Source organism: Enoplosus armatus, chromosome 2, assembly GCF_043641665.1.
Source record: "Enoplosus armatus isolate fEnoArm2 chromosome 2, fEnoArm2.hap1, whole genome shotgun sequence".
Classification (NCBI taxonomy): domain Eukaryota; kingdom Metazoa; phylum Chordata; class Actinopteri; order Centrarchiformes; family Enoplosidae; genus Enoplosus; species Enoplosus armatus.
The window spans coordinates 20,044,333-20,071,870 of NC_092181.1; the positions used below are offsets into that span (position 1 = coordinate 20,044,333).

At 41.0% G+C, this 27,538-nt stretch overlaps 1 protein-coding gene across 1 annotated transcript; it reads left to right on the top strand.

The window, feature by feature from the left end:
* The first annotated feature begins 16,705 nt into the window (after nt 1-16,705).
* On the top strand, nt 16,706-20,216 carry lsm6 (LSM6 homolog, U6 small nuclear RNA and mRNA degradation associated). The gene is made up of 4 exons (XM_070921782.1): nt 16,706-16,773; nt 17,238-17,343; nt 17,435-17,548; nt 19,491-20,216. The coding sequence occupies exons 2-4, from the start codon at nt 17,250-17,252 to the stop codon at nt 19,523-19,525; spliced, it is 243 nt and encodes an 80-aa protein (XP_070777883.1). The 5' UTR covers nt 16,706-16,773; nt 17,238-17,249; the 3' UTR covers nt 19,526-20,216.
* Nucleotides 20,217-27,538: the final 7,322 nt, after the last annotated feature.

Sequence of the window (27,538 nt, forward strand, 5' to 3'; positions counted from 1 at the left end):
TCCAGTACAGTGCCTACATGGGAGTACATGATTTCAGATACGTGGGTGAAGAGTATTTTTGTTGCAGACCAATTACAAAGCAGATTAATTGAAAGGTTGACATGGGCCAACTTTGGTCTTCTTGGCCAAAAGACGGAAAATATTGGACTTCATGTTTGACTGACCCAGACTATAATGATGAAATACAGCTTTCACACCTAAACTGTGTACCTTTTGAAACACAAGATGTCTAAAATCAGGAGGCTTTAGTAAATAAAGCCTCATGCGTTTTAATTGTGGCTCTTTTCACAATTATTCTGCCCACCATTTTTTCCCACAATCAAACTGGTTTAGCCTGTTAATTCTTTTACATTTGAAACCAACAAAGCCTGTCCTAAAATATTTTAATATTTTAATATTTTATAAAACAAGGCTTGTTTTACAAAACACGTCCTAGTGGTGAAAATTAAAACTCCGGGCTACATTTGGATGTTGAAATGCACAATCAATTGCTATTATTCTACAGTATTCTACAGTATTCTACAGGAAGTGCTAAAACATGATTTCATGTCAGCTATCCAAAAACATAAAATCTCTTCCAATTTTGCGACATTTTGAGACTACTGACTCATATCACAAAAATATTTAAAAACTATTAATATACCTGTGTCCCTGTTAACAGGGCGACACGTCACAGAATCCTACACAATGAGCCACTCCAATAAACCAAGACTGGACACTTTTTTCTTATTTAGAAGGAAAACGTACAACTTATCAAAGTATCAGTGGGCCATACTGTACTCCATACTGTATCCTTGTACTCCATACTGTATCCTTAATTTAATCATGAACAAGTGCACAAACACCCTGGAAACATTGTCACAGATGTAATTTCAAATTACGTAGATGAATGTCACAAATGAGGATGGGTAATTCAGGAAAAATGGGAACCTGTTTCAGGTGTTGAAATAACAAGCTACTGCATGTATTTCATGATTACACTATATACACTTCATAAATCACAGACTTTGGTGATCAATAAGGAAAACACGTTCGCTGGACAAGCTCCCTAAAAGAAGTCTCGGCGTGCAGAGTGTTAGTGAAAAGGGCTGTAGTGGGTTATGTTCGGTTATATATCATGACCCTGTTCTGTGCAGTCCAACCATGTGGTTTACATGCTCCTTATGCAGCATATCAGGGAGGGCTCACTGTCCAAATATCTCCCTGTCACTCAGTCACACACACAAACACACACATATACACAGAGATACAGTCACAGTCAATCACCACTGTCACCCAGTCTCCACCTCTATGCCTCCCAGCCAACCGCTGCAATTTCCCAAGTTCAACCCTAGGTCAAACACCTGAGCAGTAGATCAGTGAATATCAACACTAAAAAATAAAAAACACAACATTTGTGTATATTGTGTGAAGCTGCAGGAGTTACCCTGTGATGTACATTTGATTTAATGTGTCAGAAATGTTAAACTGGGACAGGTGCAGGAGCTCGTTCGGCCCTCGAACCCTTTGAAATTAAAAGAAAACTATATGTCAGTAAACTGAGTAAAAGAGACAACTTAAAGTAACCTTTTTGATCGTGGCTGGGTATGCTGAACAGCTGGCATGGTCTGACATTTAAGAAATGAAGAAGATAGTGTCATAAGATAAATGGATCAAGCCGTCGTTGATTTAAAAGATGAATCACTCAGTTATTCACCACATTTGCATACCAATATGACTAATTGAGCTGTTTGCTTACGCATGTATTGGGCAGAAATGATCAAGTGCAAAAAAAATGTCACTCTCGGATAATTCCTTTAATAATCGTTGTCATTGCCCACTACCATCTAAGCAACCCTCCTCTAGTGGCCGGAGCGTGTTATCACAGCTTTTTATTATCTGGACTGATAAAAGACACAATACGACCATCCAAGATACGGAGGGTCAAATGTACAAAAGTAAACCAGCCTCCCACCAAAATCAACTACACGGGGATTACAATGGGTTTCTGCTGCGGCACAGCGTTATTTTAAGCAACGTAGTAGAGCATAACTGTCGCTTCCCTTTTCTAACCGCGTTATTGATCGTAGTCTGTCTGCAATGAATGGCTGCAAAGGGAAGGGGGGGAAAACCCTGAACTTCAGGTGACCGACCATGGCTCTGACATAGCCTGCATGCAGACTGGGAGGGGTAGAAAAAAAAATACATTGGCTTGTTACAAAAAAAAAAGAGAAAAAAATGAAAAAAATCTCTCCACACTTTTTAAAGTCGACGACAAACAAGCGCGAACAAATTCGGTTCCGCGATTTGGAAGCAAAACTATGAGGCGAAAGTTGGACGTTTATCGCCGAGGAAATGAAGTTTACCGAGCGTTGCTAGATAGCGCTAGTGCTAACTAGGAACAGTAGGGTACGGGTAGCCAGACTCTGGCTTGTCTGATCCGACTGACCCTTCATTTTATTGCGGCCAGACTCCCAGATCCTCCCCTTTCTATCCGAAAAGCGACCAAGCAGAGGCGAACACATTACCGAAAACGCTCGGCCGTTATTCCTCACACACAACCGACACATAAGCCAACTGACCGCAACCTTTAAGCGGAATCGGACCTTTATCGATTATACTCTTAATAAAGCCACGTATCATTTATCCACTCACTGCCTTGCTAACGTTACCCATCGCCAACAACATGGCTGCCTCGCTCGGACCTAAAAAGGGAGAAATAACCTACGCCGAGTCTTTTGTCTGTTTCACCTCTTTAACCCTAAACTACTGCGCAAAACACACGGAGAGCCGTTAAAATTGAACAAATCGCGTGAAGGACTTACGTGAAGGCAGGCGCTTGGGTTGCTCCTGCTTCCTCCTTGGCATTTTCCCCCGTTTTTAATCACATTCTCGTCCTTGTTTAGGGATAAGAAGAAAAAAGGTTTTTCCCATTGAGACTGGAGGCGCCAGTGATGGCAGGGACTTGGTCGTGCACCTGGCTTTGCTCGGTTTAAAGTGTATTGTTGGGGAATGGGAACACAGGCGGAGGAGGTGCCGCTGTTGTTGTTGCCGTGTCTTGACTATGGCTGCTCTCGGTGCAAGTGTGTCTCCGAGCCCCTAACTAACACTAATGCAGGGATCAAAGGGCAGCAACAGCAGAGCAGACACACACGCGCGCATGCACACACGCACACACACACACACACACACACTCACACTTACTCACACACATTCACACGCTCTCACACACATTCACGCACACACTCGAACACGCTCTTGCGCGCACGCACACATTCGAGGAGCTCGCCCCCGAGAGCAGCGTACGGACAAGGTGCCCCCAAGCTTTCAGGGTGTATTGCTGAAAAGAAAATGTATTTGAAAAAGCAGAGAGGGCATAATTTCACAGAGAGACCATATTGATGGAGTCGAGTTACGTTAACGGAATCTATTTAATTTCCTTCACACATGATATAATAGTGGGTGACGATAATTTATGCGAATGATGCAAACATGAATGTACATTGTGTCAATTTAGACGCTATGAAATACATGAAGCAGAAGCATGTTAAACATGAATTTACCTTGCTTTGGCAAAACAGACGATTTACCACTATAACCACATATTTTATTGTAATTAAAAATAAGTATCCTAATTGCAGAATGGTAAAATGTAAATGCTGAAAATGAATATTGTTATAGGCTAATATTCACTGGAGGTATTAGTTTACATACGGATTTAGCAAATGTCTACATAAAACGTATGCTGCTATTTAATTGTAATACTAATAATTCTTTTGACTTTTTAATATATTAGTATTAATGGTATTATAGTATTATAGCCACTCTTTCCCCTGAAAAGTTTCTATTAGGCTACCGTTTCACCATGATTTATAAACTATATAGACGTTGCATTGAGAAAAGAAAAGACAAGAAAGTAAAAGCTGCAACTTGAACTATAGATTAGTTCGCAACAATAAAGATCATCATTATCAAACATCCTTTATTTTAATTTAGTCAGTCTGTCATCACTTCCTCCTACCCCTTTCTCACACACAGGCTTCATACATGTCAGTTTGGTCATTTAAAAAGTCTGTCTATTAAAAGAACAGTGGAAAAAGGTACATTGTGTGGGAACCAGTATTAAATCAGGTGGGGGCAATAACAGGTGTCAGTGTCAGAAAAAAATGTCCAACAATTATTCAACCCAATGTAGTCATCTCCTCGTCAAAGTTGAGAGACCAAAACTGGCCAGAGCTGAATCCTCCTCCCTCTCAGCTGGGTGTTGGGGCTTTTTCACAGCGCAGGCTGTCCCCCACTCCCTGCTGTTGGACTCCTCCAGGCTGCGTTCTGTTGGCCTGCCGCGTTCTTTCACACCTCGGCCGTGTGTGAGGAGAGCTGTGTCTTCATCCCTCCATCCTTCCATCCTCCAGTCCTCCTCCTGCCATGCCTTCCACCCACCCCCAGCGGAGGCGCAGGAGGCTCGTTACCGTGGCAATTAGTGGAAAGCCCAAATTAGCCCTCTTGGCTGTCCACAGGTGACAAAGACACTTTGCATTTCTGCTAATTAGGAAACAGAACAACATGATTAAATGGGGCCTATCAGGAGGAGAAGTGGACAAACATGTTCCACAAATAGAAAATAGTTATATATTATTGCATCTCCTGCATGAAATGATTAAGACATCCCATTAGGTTTTTCATTTATGGAGAGGATAATGTTGGGCTGTGATACTGAATAATACAATGGTTTATAAAGTACCATTTTAGCAGACTTATGTGAGTGTGTCTGTGTGTGTGTGTAGACAGCTGTGTTTCTTACCTTCACCTGCAGATGGACAGCCTATGGACAGGTGCTCTGACCAAAGAGTGGATGAGCTGTTACAAGGAAAAGGTTAAATTCTTTTTGGTTTCAGAGTTTCTTGGACATTGTCTAATTTTTTTGTGGACAGCACAAGAGACCAAGACCTCTAGATGATTTCTCGAACTACCTCAGGGAAAAAGTACTCCATTTAAGCACTCAGACACTATAGTTCTGCTGGCAAAACAGTCAACTTTGACAAAGAGTTATAAATTAAAGAGTTTGTCCTACATATATATGTTTGTGATTTTATGGCAGTGCACAGATCAGCCAGAAATAAGTTGTAAATTATGGAAAAGGTGACTTTAAGAGCATACATAGACATTTTCTGGTTCAGATCAGTTGCCATGTCTATAAAATGCAGTGCAGCGCAAACAAATTTTCACTAAATCATTGTAATGCAGCAGCTCTGGTCTGCACGTCTTGATGAAATCACCAATAAATCTTTGTTCTGTGTTTTTTCCAGATTTCTGAGTGAAATGTTTATGCTTACAAATTTTGTGTGAGTGATCCGAGAGAAGCTGAAATTCTCCTTTAAGCTTTTTCATGCTGGATGGCTTAGTCTAAATTTTGCTCTGTGTATCCACCCTTTGCTTATTATACCACATTAATGGTAATTAATGATAGCAAACTCCATGTTATATCATACTCAATTTACCAGCCTGACTTTTTCCAGTAAATGTAGAAATGTAAAACGTCTGCATGCAGTGCCATCATGTCTACTAAACATTTTCATTAACAGAAAATAAGTTATACTAGACTACTAGTGTTTGTCTTGGTGGTGTTTTTGTTCCCAGTTGAGTTTGATCACCACAGGGAGGTCGCAGCCTGTTCTCTGACCCTGACAATGCCAGGCAGCTGAGGTAATGCTGGCAACAGGACAGTCTGCTGATAGTAGCTATGGCAACACTGACATGACCTCACTCAGGGTTGAACCTAAAGGTCATTCCTCATTGCTCCGGGGATGAGTGCTCCAGCTATATTACCGGTGACAGCTCTCAAATTTCCCAGCCGTAGCACACACTTTACATTATACACATACACTAATGCAAAAAGGCTTTCACTGAATAGCCCTCAAATAACACCAAAATGAGTGCTGTGCATTTGTGTCTGCTTTTCTAACCAAGTGAAGATGCAGAATATACTCGAGGTCAATTAGAATGGTTTTGTTTCACTTCACAATAACTGGTGCAGGTTCCCTGCTTTGAAAACAGCTCATATTGTCAGTCGGCATTATTACTACTTATTAAAATGGTTCCCTATAGTGGCACAACCGTTAGTGGGGGCTAAATGAGTTTGAGGTGCTTCAGTGGAGGATGGAGCAGACTGGAGAGAAATGAGCTACCTTGCTCATGTGCCTTGGAGGCAAACTGAACATCCTCCAGTTTCTTCTCCTTTTCTCTGCCTCTTTTTCCTTCCCCTCCTCTATCCTCTCAGGCCCTGTCCTGTGCGGGCAAGGCTGGTTGGGCTAACGTTAGGCTCGGCCAGTCAGATGTTGCCCTGGGGTAAACAGAAACATCTGTCCCCTGCCCAGCCGTGACTGTCGCTGAGTGATAAATCCTGGGGTGGCTTGTGCCAGCGCTGTCCGGCGTGCCACCTGTCCCCCTCCTACACAATATCCCCAACCCAACCCCTACACATACACACACACACACACACACACAGACACACACACACACACTTCACCCTATTTGCACTCGTCCGCCTTCATCCTGACAGTGTGACAGAAGCAGGTGGTTCACTCCCTTTTTGCCCTCTGGCCTTCTATGCTCTCGTCCTCGGTTGGCACATTTATGCAGGGAGCGAGAAGGGTTGTCGCCTCTAGCAAATACCAATGGTGAGATCCTTGTACCAGGTTATTCAACGGGGGTCCTGGGGAGCTCAGATGCCTATAGCAGTCGTTTCCTCTAATCAGACATAAAGTCTAAAGAATTACGTTTCACAAAGGTCAACAAAATGCTCAGTGAAGAAAGGAAGCGTCAGAAAGTGCTGGAGATTTTAGAGGATGTGACTTAAATGACAATGATTTTTACATATTTGAGGAGTTTTATGCCACAACCCCATCTGACCTTGTAAACTGTCAGAGAAAGGCAGTGCCACATACTGTATTAACGTATACTTTCTCTCTTCCTCTCATGTTACCACTTCCTCTCTCTGCTCTACTACTTTTACTAGTGTGACAGAGGCAGGTGGCCAACTTCCTGCCCTTTGACCTTCAACAGTTTCCCCGCAGTAAGGAGACAGTGCAAACACACACACACACACACACACACACACATACACAGAGGAGGAGCCTAGGTTGCCCTGGGTGAACTGGGGCAGAGGTCTTGCTAAAGGCCCTAGAGGGAAGCGAAGGTCCTTCGACTCAGGGACAGGAGTTATTTTAGCAGTGCCAAACCTGACAGGCTGAATGATCATCCCTGCAGTGCCGACACCTCAGTGCATATGCACATCAGAAAGAAAGAAAGAGAATAAAACTGAAAGGAATCAGTGAGCTGGTTAGTGACACACCCCGTCTAAAAACAATGTGCTCTTTTATCATTCCAAGCAGTTTGCATACTGAATTGCAGTTCATTTTTCACAGAAAGCCACAAAGCACTAGGAAAGTAACACTGTCTGCCACCTGACTCTAAATCACTTTTTATTCCAGTGGCGGGGTGAACAAAAATAATTACAAAAAGTGTTACAAACAGCTATTCATTTGTCCACCCTTCTGCCCTTGGCTGTTTGACTATATTTTTTCTTTACAATATGTCTGAATTTATCTAGCAAAAGGCCAGTGATAAATTCTTTTTATCATTTAAAATAATGTCAAATGAAAGAGCACTTCAACACTCAAACGCGTGTTCTTTTCAGCTGTACTTTAGGCCTGTGCACGTCTGTGTGTGTGATTTGCATGTTTGTTTTATGCCTCCATGTGTGTGTAAGAGGACCCCTGCTGATTAATGTCACTTCATATTGTAATGGAGCGTGCTGAACATGTTCTGATATCTGTAATGTGTTACCAGTCACAACTTGATTTTATTGCCATGGTCTAATAGGATATTGCCACGATCACAATTTGGATTAACTTCCATATCACTGCTGTTAAACCAAGTGAGGTTTGTATGTACGCGCGCACACAAATGATAGCAGAAGTGGAGACGTCTATCAGGGTGGGCTGCTCTGGTCGATTAATTTCACATTCTGCACCTCCTTCATAATGTGTCTCTTCTATTTGTCACCACAATAGTTTTCATTATAAACAGTTACAGCTGCTGTTTCTCTTCTCATTGATGCTGCGTTGAGGGAGGAAACATTTCTGACCCTGTGTAAAATAAGGCACTGCTGTCTGAATTTGCTACGGGCGATACTGTACTGGCAAGTGTGTTTCTTTCATGATTGGCTTGCCTCTGATGCACACACACACAAATACACACACACACACACAAAGGTATAACAAACCCTAGTAAAGAGGTCTGGCATGCTTTTGTACGAACATTTTTTTGTCAGCAGGGAGCAGGGAACTCTATGCAGAGGAGGCTGCCCTTGCTCTGTGAGTCCTTTGTCTCCCTACATCCCCAAGCTCCACCTCTCTCTCAGCCAGCCCTCCAATGGGAGAGCCTTCAGGTGTTGACCTTATCGGGTGGAGGTCAAAGCCAGGTCAGGGATCTGTTGCTAGGCTACCATCAGATAAGTGGCGAGGGTAGGCAGCAGTGGGTAGCTCTGTCGTTCAGGGCTTGTCATGTAATCTTGTTCATTTGCAGACAATTGTCTGGACGTCAGAAAGGCTATCTGGCCCATACTGTTGTAATGAAACACATTAAAATATTAAAACCGGCCATGCTGAGCATTGGCAGCGCCACTTGGCACATGCCTTTTTTTTACAGTCATGCCAACTGTCATGCAGTAACATGAGCCCCTTAAATACGCTTGTGTGGTTGGCTGTGTTGAAATTTCAGACTTGTAGAGGAGGATAGGGTGGTATTCATTTAGGTTTTTTTTATTTTGTCCTGCACCATTTGATAGTTTCTGTTTTACAAAATAAAGATCTTAATATGCCCAGATCAACAGTTATACATGGTCATTAATGCAACGTAACAAGAGGATTATATTATCTGTGTCTGTGTCTGTAAGCATTTTTTAAAAGTCATTACTGACTTATGTATAACACAAACCTAATTCCATTTTAAAACTGTACCACTACTCTGTAAACAAATGCGATGACATTAATAATAAAATGAATGAAACCTTAATTTCAGCAAAATGATCCATATAATTAGTGATTAAAAACATGATATCTTGATTGGGAAAGAACAACTCTATACTCATATATGTGTATCTGCAACTACTGTACATAAATAAATGGATGAATTCATTCATGACTCGTGACTCATTTAGGGGTACAGGTGGGAAGGCATCTTGTTGTTTGCTAACCTACAACCTTTAAATAGAGTACAAAGAGTGCTACAGCAGTCTGTTTGAAGAGGGAGAGGGAGGGGGGAGGGAGGGAGGAGTGGAGGGGAGGGAATGAGAGGGAAAGAAAAAGAGAAAAAGAGAGAGATAGTTGTTGCATCTTCACACAAACATGGTCTGTTCTCCCACTCTGCCATTCCACCACCTGGACCGAGCTATGTGGGAGACTGCACCACACAGTGATGAACGACACCAAACAGGACAATTTCTGTTCACACTGTGGGTCATATGGAGTAAGACGGGTTGACACAGCATCTGTGTCATATCACAGGTTCCACTTTGGTGACACCTGCATTTTGTCAATGTCACCCACTCAGCCGTACAGGTTAACTGCCAGGTCTGGGGAAGAAGTGGCCTTCGGAGGCCGTGCGAGGAGCAAGACCTCAGACAGTTAGACACATAAAGAGACCTAGATAAGGCACGTGGCAATTTATCCATGCCAGTCCTTGTTCTGTAGCTCCAACATGGGATCTCGTCTGTTAGATTGGCGCATTGTGAAAAGAGGTTCTCAGTGTCTGGGCGCTTGCCAGCTGACATTCCACGGAGACAAATTGAGAGAGAGGCTCCGGCAGATTTATCGGGCCATTGGCTCGCCTCAGGAATTCTCTTGTAACATGGCACTCCTGTGAAAGGGATAAAGAAATTAGTGTAAAACAGCCCCCCACGCCAGTTCTCCCACAGCACCCGTTTAGATATCTAGTGCTACTTGTAACCCCCCAGCACACGTACACATTTCCTTATTTTATATAAATGTGGATGAACACAAGATGGAAGGATCTGAGCTTCGTTCCTCTTATTTCTATGAATATTCAAGAGGGTGGGCAAGAGAGCGTTGCTGTATTCTGGCTGTTGAGTCACAGGTCCTCAGTGGCAGGAAGCACTGCTGGTCAAATGACAGAGAGAGAGAAAGAGAGAGAGAGACATGGAGGGGAGAGAGAGAGAGAGAGAGAGAGAGAGAGAGAGAGAGAGAGAGAGAGAGAGATGCGTGTGTGTGGGATTTGAAAGGAACTGCTCCTGGCTGTCTTGGATATTTATTCCTTTCTAAAGCAATGAGGTGTTTGGAGAAAGAAACCAGTTATGTTCTTAATGCTACAGTGAGAACAGGGAGCATTTTTTTGTGCACTTGCCCTAACAGACAATGGTCTGTGAATGTGAGAACATGTTTTCCCCTCTGACCTGTTGTTTATCAATAGAGAGATTTGATTGACTTTTTCTAAACTGTCTGGAGAACAAGATCATGCAAATACACTTTGTAACCCTCTTTTTAAATATTCATACAACCATACGTTATATACATCATGAAACTATCAGGATTAATTATTAATTACTGGTATAAGCATCCCTGTTGGAAATTCACTTCCTGGTTTTGCATACAATAGAGACCTAATGCCATCCCCCATATCATCTATCAGCATCTAGAGGTTATCTGCCAAGTTGATGAACAGAGAGATTGGCTATGAAACACAAGGTGTGACAGTATTGCAATATGTTATAGTATGCAGGCAGAGCTCATCAGGAAAGAGAGGACGAGCGGCTTTGTTCCAAATGTCACGATGCATATTTATGGGCGCACTGGAGTGGCTCCTTGTATAAGCACCATTCACCATCTATCAAGCAAAACCACTACAGTGTCTCTTTGACAACTTGGTAGGATAGTGTTGTGTGACAAAGTGATCAAACTGGGCGATCTGCTCATGGCTTGAGCCAGATTTTCTTGTGAAACTGACTGTCATTTTGACAGTTAAGACAATAAAGCATGCTGAGGTTAACAAAATGTAATTATTAGTTACCGTGCACATAATTATTTTTATGACAGGATGCTTCTAGGCAAACTTATCCACACAAGCTTGTCATATTGTTGAAAATTGTTTTTTTTAAGCATTGTGTAATGCTCTTCTTTCTTCCCCAATGTAACAAAAAGGAACACTGGATGTGGAGCTTTAAAATGCATTCCCTCCTTGCCTCAGATTGAGATATTAAAGGGAAGTGAGAGAGGATGAGGTGACATGGGAGGGTGTCAGACAGAAAGACAGACAGACAGCCAGATACAAGCAGAGCCCTCAGCATAAGCTCCACTGAGCTCCCTTTCCACTAAGGAGGATCTCAGGAGAGTTGTGTGCTGGCTGGCTGCGCCTGGGCCATATAGCACAGGATGGGCAGTCTGACTGTCTGTCTGCCGTGCCACTCCTTGGGGAAAGAACATGGCTCCAGGGCTGTAGCTGATTTGAGATGGTCCCAGGAATAACCCCTGGGGGACACCAACCAGGCAGAATTGCTTCTCTGAACCTCTCTTTTTTAGGCTTTTGCAAGCAGTGGAGCTCGCTGGCTGTGGAGAGATGGAACAAGAGGAGGGCTTTCATCTTGACTGTGAGCAGCTCAGTGGATTTCCTCCAAATTACAGGGAGTGATTACATCCCACCTTGTCTGCCTCGCGCCACCCCCTTCCCTCAGCATGGGGCCCCCAGGCAGCCAACCGCTGTCAACTGTCAGTGCTCACAGCTGAGTCATTAAGTAGAAGCTGAGCGATGTGTCATTGGCACGGAAATAATAAGGAGCAAAACCCAAAGCACAAGGACACTAGTTGCACCTTGTAGGTAATTTACCACTACTTATAAATTTGATTGTTTATTGTACAGTTACAGGCTATATGACGAAGGGATTCAGCACTCTTATAGGGGAGAGGATGGATGTGATGGTCTGACCACCTGCTTTGGTGAGCACCTTTGCTTCTGTTCAGTTAAAGGAACAGAGGGCAGGCTTGGAAGGAGTCACAAGAGCTTTGAACAAATCAGCCATTTAAAATAACCCTGGATGCTACAAAGGCAACAGATCCAAGCATCAAGCCATGCAGCTGAGGTTTCCTGGCCCCTTTTTGATGGAAGAAAGGTTTCCCATCACTTCCAAGCTATTACCTCCATACAGTTAGGGATTACATAGAAGCAAGAACAGGGACACTCTGTCTACCAATCTGTTTTTTTATTTGAAAACTCCCCCAAGCTTTTCCATTATCTTCTCCATATCAAGCTTGACCTGAAGAGAAAACCTGGCTTCAGAAGGGTCAATGCAGTCTAGACTTTCTCCTCATCCTGCACAGCCAACCTCCACCTCCACCCCCATCCTGCATATTGCTTTAGGATACAAGAGGGATGTTTCCCCCCCTCCTTATTCCCACTCACCTCGAGCCTCTGCCTCCTCTGGTCCAGTCCCCTATTTCCCACCTACAATAGCATCTCCCGTCACCATAATCTTTCTATTTCACTAGCCCGCCCCTCGGGGTTAAAGGGTCTGGAGATGGAGACGGGATTTGTCTCTCAATTGACAGCACTGCTGTTGTGCTTTCTGGCTGACCACTCTGGGTGGTCAGGGCATTTCTGAAGAAAAGTCACTCACTGTTTGTCCAGACATCGATGTTTGAATGAAGTTTAAAATTGGCCTCATAAAGCTGATGAGTAGAAGAGCCAGACTGATTGATGATACTAATAATTAAATCATTTATGAGCAATAAAATATCATAAAGAGCACAACTACTGATTATAATGATGCTGCTAATAAACTTAATGTTAACACTGATATTACCACTACTATTACTGCTACTGCTTCAATTACTTTCTAAAACTTCTACTACTACTGCTACAAATCAAATATGTATAGTATATTTTAAATATTTAAATGCACTGTAACCCACAGGCATTATACCTGCATTCATTGATTTTTTTTGGCCCCTCTGGGGAATCTGTGAACACAACACTGAGATATTCACCTGTGGCGAATGTATGTCCATTATTCATTTTCTGTTAGCTCTGTTTTTGGTCTCTACCAACTTCTGAGGGAAATGTTTGGCTCTTTAGTTGCTAAATAAAAAAATAAAAAAATTAGTATAGCAGCTTTAAATTTAAATCAAAAACTATTAAAAGTAAAAACTGACATAAAAATGAATTGCATTACAAACAATGAATAAAATGTACTGTTGATAACTAATACAAAATTATAATACATTAAACATACCAACAGTAAAGCACACATAACTAGTCTTCAGAGGAAATTAATTGGTATACAAGTGAATCAGCCTAAGTACAAGTGATAACAACGTGAGTGCATACGGTTCATTGTTAAATAATATATTTTAAATACTGACTGTCATCCATCAGATTGGTTAGAGCTAGAAGCAAAAACAAAGCCTGCTAATGCTTATGTATGTAACTGCTATTACAGGGAATGTAAAGAAGGCTTTGGCATTTTAGAGGTGTACTCCTACACACTTTAATTCTAAATAATGTATGGGCTGCTGAATGTGTGGCCACCACTGAAAATCCGTGGGATGTGATGTTGACGAGGATTTTAGACCACAGTGTCAATGTTTACAATTAACCCCCATTTCAGCTGAATTATTATCTATCGTTGGTGAATTTTCCGCAGGTTACAAGCAAAACACACTTATCTCAGGGCCCCTGGACACGATTTGTATGTGATTGCTCAGTTCAAGTTCTCATTGTCTGCTCGGTCACCAAGCCGCATATTAACATCTGCATCAAATGCCAGTGAGGACGTAGCCTTGGTCGTTTAAGTTTAAGTTTTATTTTAACCACAAACTTTACGACCTGGAAAAAAAACTATCACATTATTATTACATTATTGGTTTTATTGTATTAAGCAATCAAATTATGGGTGGTTACATTTAGTACATTCAGGGACAGAGCTGCATAATGAGTGTGCCACATTTCAAATAGCAAAAAGCCACTTTCCATTACGACTAAGGCCATGTATTATGATAACAAAGGACAAGTAAATGTAAGTGCACAGAGGTCATTTTTTGAAGGCAACAGAGATAAACTGTAGGGTTTTTTTCTTTCCAAAAATTTCCTTCAAAGCAAGCAACAACGAAGGGAACAGGGGACAAGGGGAAAAAAAATCTTCATTGAATATTCATTAACCGGTGCCTAGGTGTATACATGGCTCTTAACCACTCTTGTTTATGACTTAAGGACTTGTAGTACTGACCTTAGTTTAACACAGCAGCAGATACCAAATTAACCTCTAGCCTCCACAGGGCTAGCCATGCCCTGCTAACAAGCAACCTGTCTAGACACACAAGAAGTACTTTATGATTCCACCTCTCACAATACCTCTCTCTCTCCCTCCCTCTCTCTCTCTGTCTCTCTCTCTCTCTTTCTTTCTCTCAACCTCTCTGTCTCTGTTAACACGTACTGGCACATCCTCCCTCCCTCTATCCTCTTCTATCTTTCACCTCACCATTTCATCCCTATTTCCCCCCTACACCATTTTTCATGTACCTCCCAGGCTGTGCAGTGTTTGGGTCATGCACCCAGCAACCAGAGTTTTATCAGATGGTAGACCTTCTCTTATCCTTCACAACATAGCTTTAGCCACACCAGAATGAAATAATGAAAAGAGCTCAAACCTCTAGGTTGTTCAATTTCAATTACACTTACAAAAATAAGAACTATAGTAAAGCTAGGATGCATTTAAAAATGATACTGTACACATTTCAAAGCAGATGTCCCATTAAGAATATTATAAGACAATAAGAGTGCAATAAGGTCACAAAACTCACTCATGGGTATCAAATACAGAGTATAAGTATCTACAACATTGTTGTAGCAATATTATAGTGATTTATGTTAAAGGATAAGGGCTCAGTTCAGTTAGGTCAGTTAAAGCTGGGCCTAATGGTTGGAGAAATATGATGCAAAAAAGATAAATATAGAGGCATTTTCATTAATTTTACTACAGATATACAATTTATACTGATATCATCAATATATTTCTTTCCTTTTCCCTGACTAAGAAGCACAAAACACAGTACTTTACTCTTTAGTTTATTTAAATGTTTTGTCTAATGATGTCAGAAAATAATGAAAAATGATTCTGACTTCCCCCAATTGCTTGTTATATTCAAAGCAGATGACCGCCTACCTAGAGTCTGGTTCTGCTTGAGGTTCCTGCCTCTTAAAAGGAAGTTTTTCCTTGCCACTGGCGCCAAAGTGCTTGCTCATGGTGGGAACTGTTGGGTCTCTGTAATAACATTATAAAGAGTCGGTATATACCTGCTCTATTTGTAAAGTGTCATGAGATGACTTTTGTTGTGATTTGGCACTATATAAATAAAATTGAATTGAATATTCAACCAATAGTCCAAAACCTAAAATATTCAGTTTACTATCATATATGACAAGGAAAAGCATTAAATCATCACACTTGAGAAGATGGAACCAGTAAATATTATTATATTATTATATATTAATATTAGAATTTCTGCTTGAAAAATTACTAGAGCGATTTATCAATTATGAAAAATAGTTGCAGATCTGCTGTACTACACAGTCTGCACAAAGATCCAGATATCGCTCTCCGTCCTTGCTGGCAGATCAGACCTCAACCCAGTAATGTACATCTGGTGACCAACTGTCTAACTGAAGGTTTGCACAAGTCCATGGAGACTGTACTGTAAAAACACAGCAACACCATTCAACTTCAGATTCTGTGGCATTCATTTAGATCTGTGAGACTAATTCAAGGAATTACTTTGATGAAGGTACAATATGGCTGGACAAAATTTTCTAACAACTCTCCATATTAAAGTTTTATGAAATTGTCATATTGAGATGTTAAAGTTCATATTTCCTTTTAAAAGTAAAATTTAGAAGAACTGTGTCACCGCGTGAGATCATACATTCGTAGTTTTATAAGATTGTATAGGAAAAACAAAACATGTCAATAGGATGAACATTTGAACTTTTTTGTTTTTATTATGTAATTTTATCAGAATAAAGCAGTGTTATCATAATGACAATTTGGTCCATATTGCCTATTTCAGGTAGTGAATTTGTATGTTTTTAATAATTATTTTAAACAACCTGAAACTAAAAATATCTTGCTGCGGTCCTGATCTCACAAGATTTCTATTTATATGAATTTAAATACAAAATATGAAACACACATTTCCAAATGACCAAATATCAAGAGGAAAAGTCTGTTATTAGATTGTCGATCTGTAGATTTTCCTAAAGTTATGTCAATTTGGAGCTGGGATTATAGTGCTGTTTCATGCACAACCTCAGGACCAGACCACTTGTGCTAATAATAATTTCGAATACGAATCAAATATTCAATTTAATATGATGTAATCCTCTCATATCTAATTTTAGGGGAAAAATATAGGTCCCAAATTTGATATCAGCTTGTGCAGTGTACAGAAACTACGGGATAATCTGCATATTACAATGCTACTGTGTTGCAAATAATAATGTAATCTGTTGACTAAAAATGTGTTTTAGAAATAAATCATACTCTCAAAGCAGTCTCTGTAACCAGTTTGGCTACTGCTCTGTCTCTCTAGTTCTGACAGATGTCACCCCTCACAATCCGTACCACGGCGCTATTCAGGTTTTTGTCCTCACTCAGACGCCGTATAGTGCACGCCTCTGATTGGTCAATCCGCGGTCCGTGACTAATACAATCGTTTGGAGTTCGTCCATCGGGTAAGTGAAATGCTACCAAACATGTAGCTACAGATAACTGTTATACGCAAACTTCTCCTTGTGCAGTGTGGTCCGCTTCAATTCCAATAAACGTATACAATGTACTTACAAGGATAACGACTCCCTCACACCATTAAGAGCAAGCATATTTACAGAAAGGTTGGCAGTTGGCGGGTTAGCTACACTAATTAGCTAGTAGCTAACGCTACTTGTCCACACAGTATTAACGTTAAGCTATGTTAGTTATTATTACGTTATTGTTATGTCAAATCAGAAACATTACTACGTGCTGCTACGCATTGTAACGAAAAGTTTACTGTTGGATTTATCGAATGAACGGCATCGAGCACGAGTTATTTAGCTGGAAGTATGCTAGTTAGCTTCATACCATGATGCTAATGTAGCTAGTTGTAGTACACTGCGACTATAACACCTACTGTTCTGTATATCTTCAACCCTCTCAGATCACAGTCACGATGAGTCTAAGAAAGCAGACCCCGAGTGACTTTCTGAAGCAGATAATTGGGAGACCTGTGGTCGTCAAATTGAACTCTGGTGTCGATTACAGAGGTAATGCAGCTGACACGTAAACTTATCCACTTATTTCCCTAATGTCGCTTGAAAAGTGATGAAATTCTGCACGTGTATGGTCTGTTTACAGGTGTTCTGGCCTGCCTGGATGGTTACATGAACATTGCCATAGAGCAGACTGAAGAGTATGTCAATGGGCAGCTCAAGAACAAGTATGGAGATGCTTTTTTGAGAGGAAACAATGGTAAGATTCTCAAATGTATAATTATATCTCTAATTTATAGACAGTGCATAGTTCTTGTCGCTACATGTGTACAATAGTTTGTCTTATACAAGTCTAGGTGAGGGGTTATAGCAGTCTTCTGAATGGGTTTTGGAGTAGTCAGCTCATTGAGAAAAATGACCCACAAGGGGAGGTCTGGGGACATGCTCTCTCTGAGGAAAGTTTGTAGATACAGACGTCAAATTTACTGTATACATACACATGTACGGTTTTGTTGTCTACAAGAGAACGGAAGGGAAGAGAAGTTACAAGCAATATTGTGTAGGCTTGCAGAGACAGACAATGATATCTTTAAAATGACGAAGTGCACTTAATATTACCTGGCCATTTACTTAGTCCAAATTAAGAGCACCTATTATTTGAGCGCTTTTATTCTATTATTATTCAGCCTAAAAGGGTTGATTATGGTGTCTTATCCCTTTAACTAAGTAGGTCTTGGTTTGCACATATTTTTGAACATAGGACACATTTTGACTTGTCATAGCAGAAAAGGGTGTTGTTAATAACATTAAAGATGGTTCTGTTCTATGCAAGTGCCCCAGTGTGAAATGGAAACAACTTTATTTATATTTTAGATTTCTTCTTTTTTTTTTTTTTTTTTTTAAATCACTGACTAGTGACTGACTAGAGTTTTACTGACAGTGATATCCTTAGGCTGAGCTGATGCATGTACATCAGCTCATCAGCTAAGGATCTTATGGGCAGGGATATCCTGGGATATAGTAGTGTGTTAGATAGAAATGAAATGCTTCAAATGGTACTAGTTAACTAAACTGTTTAAGTGACAACACTCTACTGCTCAATAAACAAAAATAGCCCTATGACACAAAAAAGACCTGATGGGTAAATCTACTATCAGAATTACGAACATTTATTCTGATTTTTCTTTTTTGTTTTTGTTAAATGTTTCTGTTAACTGGCCCTATTTGCATATTTCAAAAAGTCTAAAAACTATTTCTAACCCTTTAAATCTATGAAACAGACTTTCTTGTGTAATATTGATTATGTGGGAAGCTTAAAGCGACTGCCATTTGACTTTTGTCTGCTGTCAGTCTTTGATGAGTAAAGGATTGTAGTATGTGTGTTTCATAAGTACTGTATTCACCATAGCAGCCAGAACTTTTGCTTGACAAATCAGTTGTTTTCAGCTATGCATTGTATTTACTTTGTGATTCCCTCTTGAATGTGAGTCATGCTGGCCAGTGGAGTTCTCAGTGTGATCAAAGGCCCCGCAGCCAAAGATGGGTCTATTTTAGTCAAAACGGAGCAGGTTGATAAAAGTAGATTTACGTAAAAGTAACAATTGGTTTACCTGACTGCTTTTCTATGCTGTCTGCAGCCTTACACCTCTACCCTGAATGCAAAACAATTATACAATTTATCTTTAGGATGAGATTTGCTTCAGTGACCCCCCACTCAGTGGGTCTGTGTTTCCCACAGAGAATTTATTTGTGGTCTACTATGGGAAGTGAAGGGTGAGGTGACTGCAAACAGCATTGAGCATCAAGAGTCAGCTGTAAAGAACATTGTATTCACATATCAGTTCCATATGAATGCACCACTGCTGCAGACTTTTCTGCTGGGTTCAACTGTATTTTGTTGGGTCACCCAATATATTGTATATTTGGGGCAACACACTATGAATGTTGTCTGAGTTATCACTTGTCACCAGTGAGTCAGTGTTCTTGATATTCTCAGCAATCTTTCACAGAGATTATTGGCCCCCAAGAGAACTCTTTAACTCTGGAAAGCTGAGAAATTTTCATTTGATGCATGATCACATTCAATGACCACAAAGCAAGAAATGATGTGTCAAGATATTTCTGACTGGTCTCAGAGATGTCATTGCTCAGTAAAAAATACTTTAATGTTTTTTCTTCTTCATCTTCCTCTCTCTCCACAGTCCTGTACATCAGCACCCAGAAGAGGAAAGTGTAGTGAAGATCATTCTGTGTTTTCATTTTTATTTTCCAGTGTTTCTGCGCTATGTGTTTGGTTCTGTGAAGCCTGACGAATGTTTGTTTTTGTAAAAGTGGAATACATTAATAAATCCTGAGTTTTGATTTATGTCTAATTTGGTGAATATTATTTACACATTTTGGTGTTAGCATCACAAGGGAAATCATAAAAACTGTTTTTTTCTGTTCTCAATTATTCTTTGTTAAAATGTAAATGTAGGGTTTGACGTTAGAGAATAATTTCAACAGATCTAATTTTGAAAAAGACTGTCGTTCTTGTGAGGAGTTGTGGTTCGTATTGTAATGTTTTGCCATTTAATTCTTGAATAAATCAGGTTTCTGCACTGCCAGTGGGATTGTAGCAAAGGAATAAAGATGGGCGTTTTTTGGCTAAATCATTCACTCAAAGTTTATCCTTGGAGCAAGCAAAGAGCAAGCAAACTGTTTTACCACAAGGCTTTGAAAGGATTAGAACATAATTTTGTAATTTGTCAGTACTAATGTGCTAATTTTGTGATTGATCTTGATAGGACTTGCCTGCAGAAACCCATTACTGAATGGCCTGTGTACGAATGCACTCATCACCCTGCATTTACTTTATATTGCAAGTAATTTGACTGTTTGTATAATTCAAAATAAAACTGTTCAAGTAATGTTTCACAGAAACAGAACAGCTCTTTAGCTTGTTTTGAAAGTGAACATGAATGATGTTACTGAAAGTATTCCTACAACTCTATATGATGGCTTCTTGAAAACTAACTGATAGAGTGTTTGCTTCAATACAGTAACATACCTGCAGTAAATGATGGAGCATATGACTGCATGATGGAGTACCCATGCTTACAAAATGAACTTGTTGCTTGTTTTAATGCAATATTATGGAACAATTCAATATGTGCCTGTGCAAGAAAATTCTTCACTTACTGGTCATTTAAAAATCAGTTATTGAATGAGACAAAAAGTGTGACTGCAGGACTAATTTATAAATGGTGCCACCTGCAGGCTACGTCAGGCTGCATTAACATGTAAACAGATCTGTCAGATCAACTCCCACTGCCCTCTGCTGCAGACTTCCATGTTTTAGTGCTTTTAAATGTCTCTGAACACACAGCTTACCTTTTGTCATCTGTGACTGAACATAGACGCTCTTTGTTCATAAGTCAGGGTTTGGATTGGCTCTGCCGTCTCCGTCTCAATGTGAAAATGAATGCAGCAGCATATGCAAGGAATTGGAAGTTTATTCCATTTCAGTGTGGCCTGTGGTAATTTAGCAAATGAGTTCAAAAGTGGCATCACCTCATTACGCTAAGATAAGAACGCTATAAATATATGATTCATTAGGTTCTTAATGAGAATGCTGTAGTGTGGAGGCAGTGAGGGGAATTCTTTTCCTTCCAAGGGTGGATTTTTGAGAGCCTTGTTTTCCAACCTGTACATGCGCACTCTGGCCCCTGGAAGGAGACAAAAGGCTGCCAAGGTCAGGCCCGACTTGAGAATGAAGGACGCGTTATTGATCAAACTCTGCCGAGCTGCAGCTGTGGAGAGGGAATGTTGGGGGGGGGTTGAGCTGCAACACAGACACACATACAGACGCAGACAGACATAGGCACTGAGTGATGTGTACACAGAAAGGCATTGTACACAGTGCAACACACAAAGAATCATTATGGCACCTAGTGAGGGTTAGTACAGGCAAATATTTACCTACTGGAATCATAACTGAGCCGCTGGCTGTGTGGCCTCGCAGGGAACCCAATTAATACCATTCACACAAATGACCTAGTGGCAGACATCATGCTATTGAACCATGCGCTTTGTAAAAAAAACACTGTCAACGGATGCAGTCACTTTTTCATTCCCTGTCCATGTCAACATCTGAGTATTGATTTTAGCCTCACAACCCCTTTCCAAAACCCACATTTTCTCTTTTGGATCATTGAGATAATGTCCATGATGAATGTGAAAAATCATTTATTTCATGTAGTTTGTTTCAAGATGCTTTTACTCGTTGTTTGGCGTAGTTTGTTTAGGGCACTGCGCCCCCCCCTCCCCACCTCACCCCATCGAAGCAGACTGGCTCAGGGGCTGGCGGAGGATGCTGCAGTGGCTCAGCGTTGACGTATAGAGGTGAGTGATGGAGGGGAGAGGACAAAGGAGGATAGAATAGGTGACAGCCTTGTTATGGAGGAGAAAAAGCAACGGGGAGACTCAAGTCTTACAGCACCACCAGCTGCCAGAGCTACAAAACTACAGTATAGTCACAGGACAGAGGGAGGGAGGGAGGGAGGGAGGGAAAGTGGAGTATGACTTTGACCCTGACTGATCACTGCAGCATGACTGTCTAGCCTTTTCACAAGGGATCAAAGGATGACAAGGACAACCTGAGAATCAGTGTTTTTATTTTTTATTTTTAAATGTTTGGCTATTCCATGTTCTCATTTGGACAAGGACAAATTTCTGTCTTCTTCAATGCAAATCTATTCAATGTGGATCTTTTCACATGAAGGGCTTTGCGAGGGTTGATGGAGAACCTACTGCACATGGGGAATAAACTATTGTTTTCACCTTGTTGCACATATTCGGCAGTTTCAAGGTGAATCACCACAAATGTATCATGCGTGTGCATAGGCGAAATAAAGTGGTGAATGTATATGTATGAGGTAGACAAAATTGCAGAAACACCGTAAATGCAACACAAAACCACTACAAATTACCGCCTCATAACTCAAACCATTTGGCTTAATCAACACCTCAGGTAAAATAGTATGTAAGTTAAACAAAGATTGTGTTTCTTGCATTACATTATACTAACACTGTATCCACTGCCTGTATGTAAGCAACAATTTGCTCTTGCATGAGTAAAGAGACCTCCCTCCTCACAGTGTATTGGGATCCGTGCCGTCCTGTGTGAACTTGACCTGTTTTAACCTCTGCCTGACAGCCTGTCATGTGTTTAGGATGTAAATGATGGCGGTGATCTCTCACACTGTGTCTCTGCTCTCACATTCCACTTGCTGGGTCAGAGGTTCTGTTAGGTTAGTGCAGAATAAACAAACACCTTAGAAACAGCGTAACAATGGCAGACTAATGCTGAAAACAGCTGCTACTGATTCATAAACTGAACGCTCCTTGTTTGTCTATTAGTCCAGTAATCAGTGGCTATTCAAAATACATCAGGATGAAGTGTGTGTTACTGTGCATTACTGGTGTTTTGATCCAGAACGTTCCCTGCTCCACTTCCTTGTCTTTCAGTAACCTAAATCCAAGTTCAACTTTGATGGTTGTTTTGATCCTAATTGAGTGTGAGGGCCTGTGCCGCTCTGCAACCCCTAGGCTCTTTATTTAGCCCTGAGGACAGTCAACCTTGGCCAGAAATGCGACCCTTGACCTTCTTATCTGGAAGAAGCTATATCCAGCATGGACAGGGGCTTCCGTGATTTATCTTGGCTCCAAATGGCAGCGTGATGCAGATGGTGAGGTTAGGGAGACATAACTAGGTACCCTTCAGGAGGCCAGAGAGCAGTACTGTTGCACTCACAGAGCATTCATGTGTTGCACAGGCTCTGAACGCTCTGAACAGCAACAGACAACAACAGACAACAGCCAGGAAAAGTCTTGCATGGTACAGTAACATGGTCCACGTGAGTCCTTGAACCGTGACCCCAAAAAGGCTCTCCAGCTGTCCCACAACAGCAGGGTCTATTTTGGAAACACACTTGCTTGAAATCTCTAACTGGATGATAACCATATTGTATTATTGACCATGACCAGACCCACTTACACCACAACAAGCTGGATGGATGTGAATGCAAAGCACATCTATTATACTATACTGTTCTAGTTGTTTTGTTGATTGTACGTTCTGTGTTATTGCTTTATGAACTTTTTCATACCTGTTACAAGAAAAAGAGGTGAGACCTCAGGGTTGGGTCAACTTCTGTATCCCAAAATGTGAACCAAACAACCAAAAAGAGCTATTTCTGAATGGGCATTGACGATTACTTCCTTTTTATATTTCATTTTGTGAAAGAGGCCATCTTACACAGTTGTAGACTTGAGACTGGGACTGAAGTCAGAATTAAGTCACAAAAATGAGGACTTGAGACATGACTTGGACTTGTCTGCTCGGGCGTTTGATTTACTTCTGCTAATGAGGATCATCCGATATGATCGAAAGCTCTATAGACCTTGAGGTGAGATTGTTTTGTCAACTGCTGCAGTCCTCAAAGCGCTCAGAACGCATGGAGATTTGAACATCTGCAACTGTAGATGTTTGACATGACAACGGAGCAAACTGCTCCTGCTGATGAAGATTATGTGATGAGCTCCAGAAGGGCCGCTAAATTGACCTTGAGGTGAGATAGTTTGTCGAATTCAAATCTCAAGTTTTGACCTGAACATCTGAACATTAAGAAGGAAATTCATTGAGTGGACTATGTCTCAACTTTGTAAAAAACAAGCTTAACACACAGCTTTGAAAGCAAAATGCTCAAATGCCGTGCCATGTGAATAGTCAGTATTCAGAGATCCGAAAGACTTGCAGTTAACTTGCAATTTGCTTTGACAAGATTTAAAACTTGACTTGGACTTGGCCCAAAAGGACATCTTATCGCTGCTTGCGCGCCACTTGCTTGGGGAATATTTCATGTCCAAATGTTCAAAAACGTTATTAACCTGAGAGGCAAATGTACATGGGACAAAATAATCACATTAAAAAAGCTTCTGTTAATAATTCTTCTTTGATACATAAATGTATTTTTGGTTTTATTCCAGGTTATTCCCAAACAAATCATCTACCATCAAAATCTACAGGTAAAAAATTGCTTGGTAGCATAACATTTAAGGTTGCAGAAGCTTTCTGAACGGCTGTTGTGGGACCATTTCTCATGAAATAGTGTATTTAAGAATGAGGTCATCAGAGCTTGTGAGCAATAATTAGTGAATATGAAGTAAACAGCCCGTGTCAAAGAGCCATTTTCAATCGCCTTTTTGCTTCAGAATGGCTATTGCTTGTCCTGTTTGTCAGCCAAGTCTCACTACTATGCACATGAGATTTGCATGAAATACAAACTAACCCTGCACTCAAGCAATTAGCCTCCATTACACTGGCGTTCCAATTGCCAATTTGTCTGCCATGCAAGGTAATCCGGAGCGTTGCTGGCAAGCACCCAAAATGGTAATAATGGTATTGCAAGAGTCCTTTGTTGTTGTTTCCTCTCAGACTAACGGCCACAGGCGGCTGGTGTCTCACTGGATGAAATGTTGAGGAAGTGGAAATGTTTGCGCGGCAGTCAGGAGTCAAGACATGAACCTTTGCCCTCGAATAGTCGAAAAGGCTTTTAGGCAGCAGTTGTTTGGGATTCGGTCTTACTTTGTCTTACTGAGATATTCAGGGTTGGTCTTATGTCTCGTTCTGTTATTGTTTTTTTGGTCTTCTTCTGACTCAGAGAAATAAGAAGTGGTTGCTTCTTATTTCAAAGGCTGAGAATAAGGAGAAACCCCTTACACAGGTTTTCAGGAGGGCCACATAAAAAAGATGCTATAATCAATATTTTTATATTAACAATGGATCAAATGACTACGTGTATGTGAAAGGTACCGCACGTAGTGACAAACATACATGTGATTATCAGGCAATTGTGCATTTCCCTTCAGCTCGTTGTTTTGGGGATGTTTTGGTTCACTCTCACCGCTCTCATCTGTGGCGTTTCCAGGTAAAAACCCACCGTACGCTAGCAGCCCAACACCAAACAGCACACAGAGTTAGAGACTAGCTGGTGAACATGGTGGAGCATTCAGCAGCTAAAAAAGGCAGATAATCAGGAGTTGATTAAGAGCAAAACACAACTAAGAAGAGAGTGAATATTGGACATGATTGCTAATGTTGTATATACTGAATGTATAAATAAGCCGTTCCCCTGAGGTGACAAATCAATCAGTTAATGCAGGTGTAAAGGATATTTTTGGTTTAATACAACTTGGATCTTATTTTTGCAGTCATTTCTATTGGTTAGGATAACACTGTATTTAGTTAACTGCTGAAATCTGGGAATGTAACGACATTGCTAGAAGTTATCCAAACTTATTTGGAAGAGAAAACGAAGGTTTACGGACTAACTTGGTTCAACTTTGACCGATTTTGTGCTTCATTTCAGGTTAAACTGTTAAAAGTGTTTTTTTTACAACCTGTCTGACCGTCTGACTAAACTCATGTTTGTTGCAGTGATATTTTGGTGAGTGTAATGTTAGTATAACTGACAGAATGGTCTATGAAAAAAAGACCCAAGTTGTTTTAAAGTGGATTTGTCCTTTAATGGTACTTCTTGGACAACTCACAATGTTATTCATAATTAACCACTTGATTCTTCCCATGTAGTAACATTTGCTCTCAGTTGCTTTGAATGTTGTCGGGACGGTTGACTGTGCGTGCCACACTGGAATGCCTTTGTACAGTATGTGTGTTTGTTTCACTTTGTGTGTCCACGGTTACGGAGAGAAGCTCAGTGGTTTGACTCGCTGCACACAGACTGCGACTGTGATATTGCTCAAGGGTAAAGCCAGACAGAAGAGTTATGACTTCAGCCCATCTCCGGCCATCAGGGAGGTCATAAGGAGGCTACAGTCACACAGAATCAACCACACACGCACACACGCACACACACACATATTTACCTAACACTCAGGAACACACACTAAGCTACCTAATCTATCACAAACACACACATGCACGAACGCACACAATCTGATACTGGCCCTAGTCCAGTATCAGAGTCAGGGCAGTGTCGTAAACACAATTACAGCCTTTCAGTCTTGGGCCTGGGCTAGGTCTCTCTGCTGTCTGTGTGTTAGTGTGTGTGTGTGTGTGTGTGAGAGAGAGAAAGAGAATGTATGTGCGTCACAACATATTACGAGGCAGACAGAGGGAGAGCACCTTTCACATCAAGATATGATTTCCCGCCCCGCACGGCGCAGGAACAAGAGGCCGTTAAATTCAAAGTGACACCTCCCAGGTTAGCTGCTGATGCTTTTTACGTGGGCGTGTCACTTTGAGAGTTTTTAACGACCATCATGGAGAGTGGAGAGGGGATGCTCTCGAGCTCTCTCACACACACACACACACACACACACACACACACACAGCTTTTATAGGGAAGACACATATAGAGGTAAGACCTGGGAGAGGAGACATCTGATGGACTTTTATGAAGTTCCAAAGTGAAGGGGCACTTTAACTGTGCATACAAATTGCAACTTTTTTTTTGCGTATTGTATAACCTTCAGTCAAATACGTAAGGTGTTACGTATTTGATGTTTTGGATATGTGCACGTTATCTGGGCCGTCACCAGTCCCTTGGCTGGTGTACTGTATTGCTCTAAGATGTGTCGTCTACATTTTCAAGACATATCTAAGCCCCTTGTGCCCTCTTGTGGCAGACCTTAGTGGTGATTTCACTCACAGCCAGCCACTCAGCCCTCTTGTTCCTTATTTTAATTGACCTGGATTTGTTCCTTTGCTTTGCTGTAATGAAAAAGTGAGAGGTGCCTCGAGACTGAAAATCCTGTCAGCTTCGCCCCGCAGCAATTCCCACACCCCAAAACTGGGTCCCCTTTACAAGATCTACTGTTTGAAGCTGAGCAGAAATAAAAAATTTAAAAGACCTGGGTGCTTCAATGCCTTGCGATGAATAATTAAGAAATATGCATTTCCAGATAATGGAGAAGGGAATTTTAATACATTTGGATGTAAATTCATTGAAGAAACACTTTGGCATATATTTGTGTGGGGCTTGTACATGGGTTTGTCTTGTATCCTTATTTCTCTGTGTAAAGAGATGGTAAAATATTCATCCAGTGTTTCACACTGACTTTTCCCTTAATGTTAAACATAGAGAATGAGCAGGAGCACTTTTTAAAAAAACAGAAACCTGTACAAATGGGACGTGCTGATTTGGGTCCTACACTAAAGGAGAATATGAACCCCCACCAGTCGGAT

What these genes read in the sequence shown, in the direction of transcription:
- lsm6 (XM_070921782.1), top strand. Translation starts at nt 17,250, where the DNA reads ATGAGTCTAAGAAAGCAGACCCCGAGTGACTTTCTGAAGCAGATAATT. An exon ending in CTCTGGTGTCGATTACAGAG is followed by an intron (nt 17,344 to 17,434) that starts GTAATGCAGCTG and finishes GTCTGTTTACAG; the next exon opens with GTGTTCTGGCCTGCCTGGAT. An exon ending in TTTTTTGAGAGGAAACAATG is followed by an intron (nt 17,549 to 19,490) that starts GTAAGATTCTCA and finishes CTCTCTCCACAG; the next exon opens with TCCTGTACATCAGCACCCAG.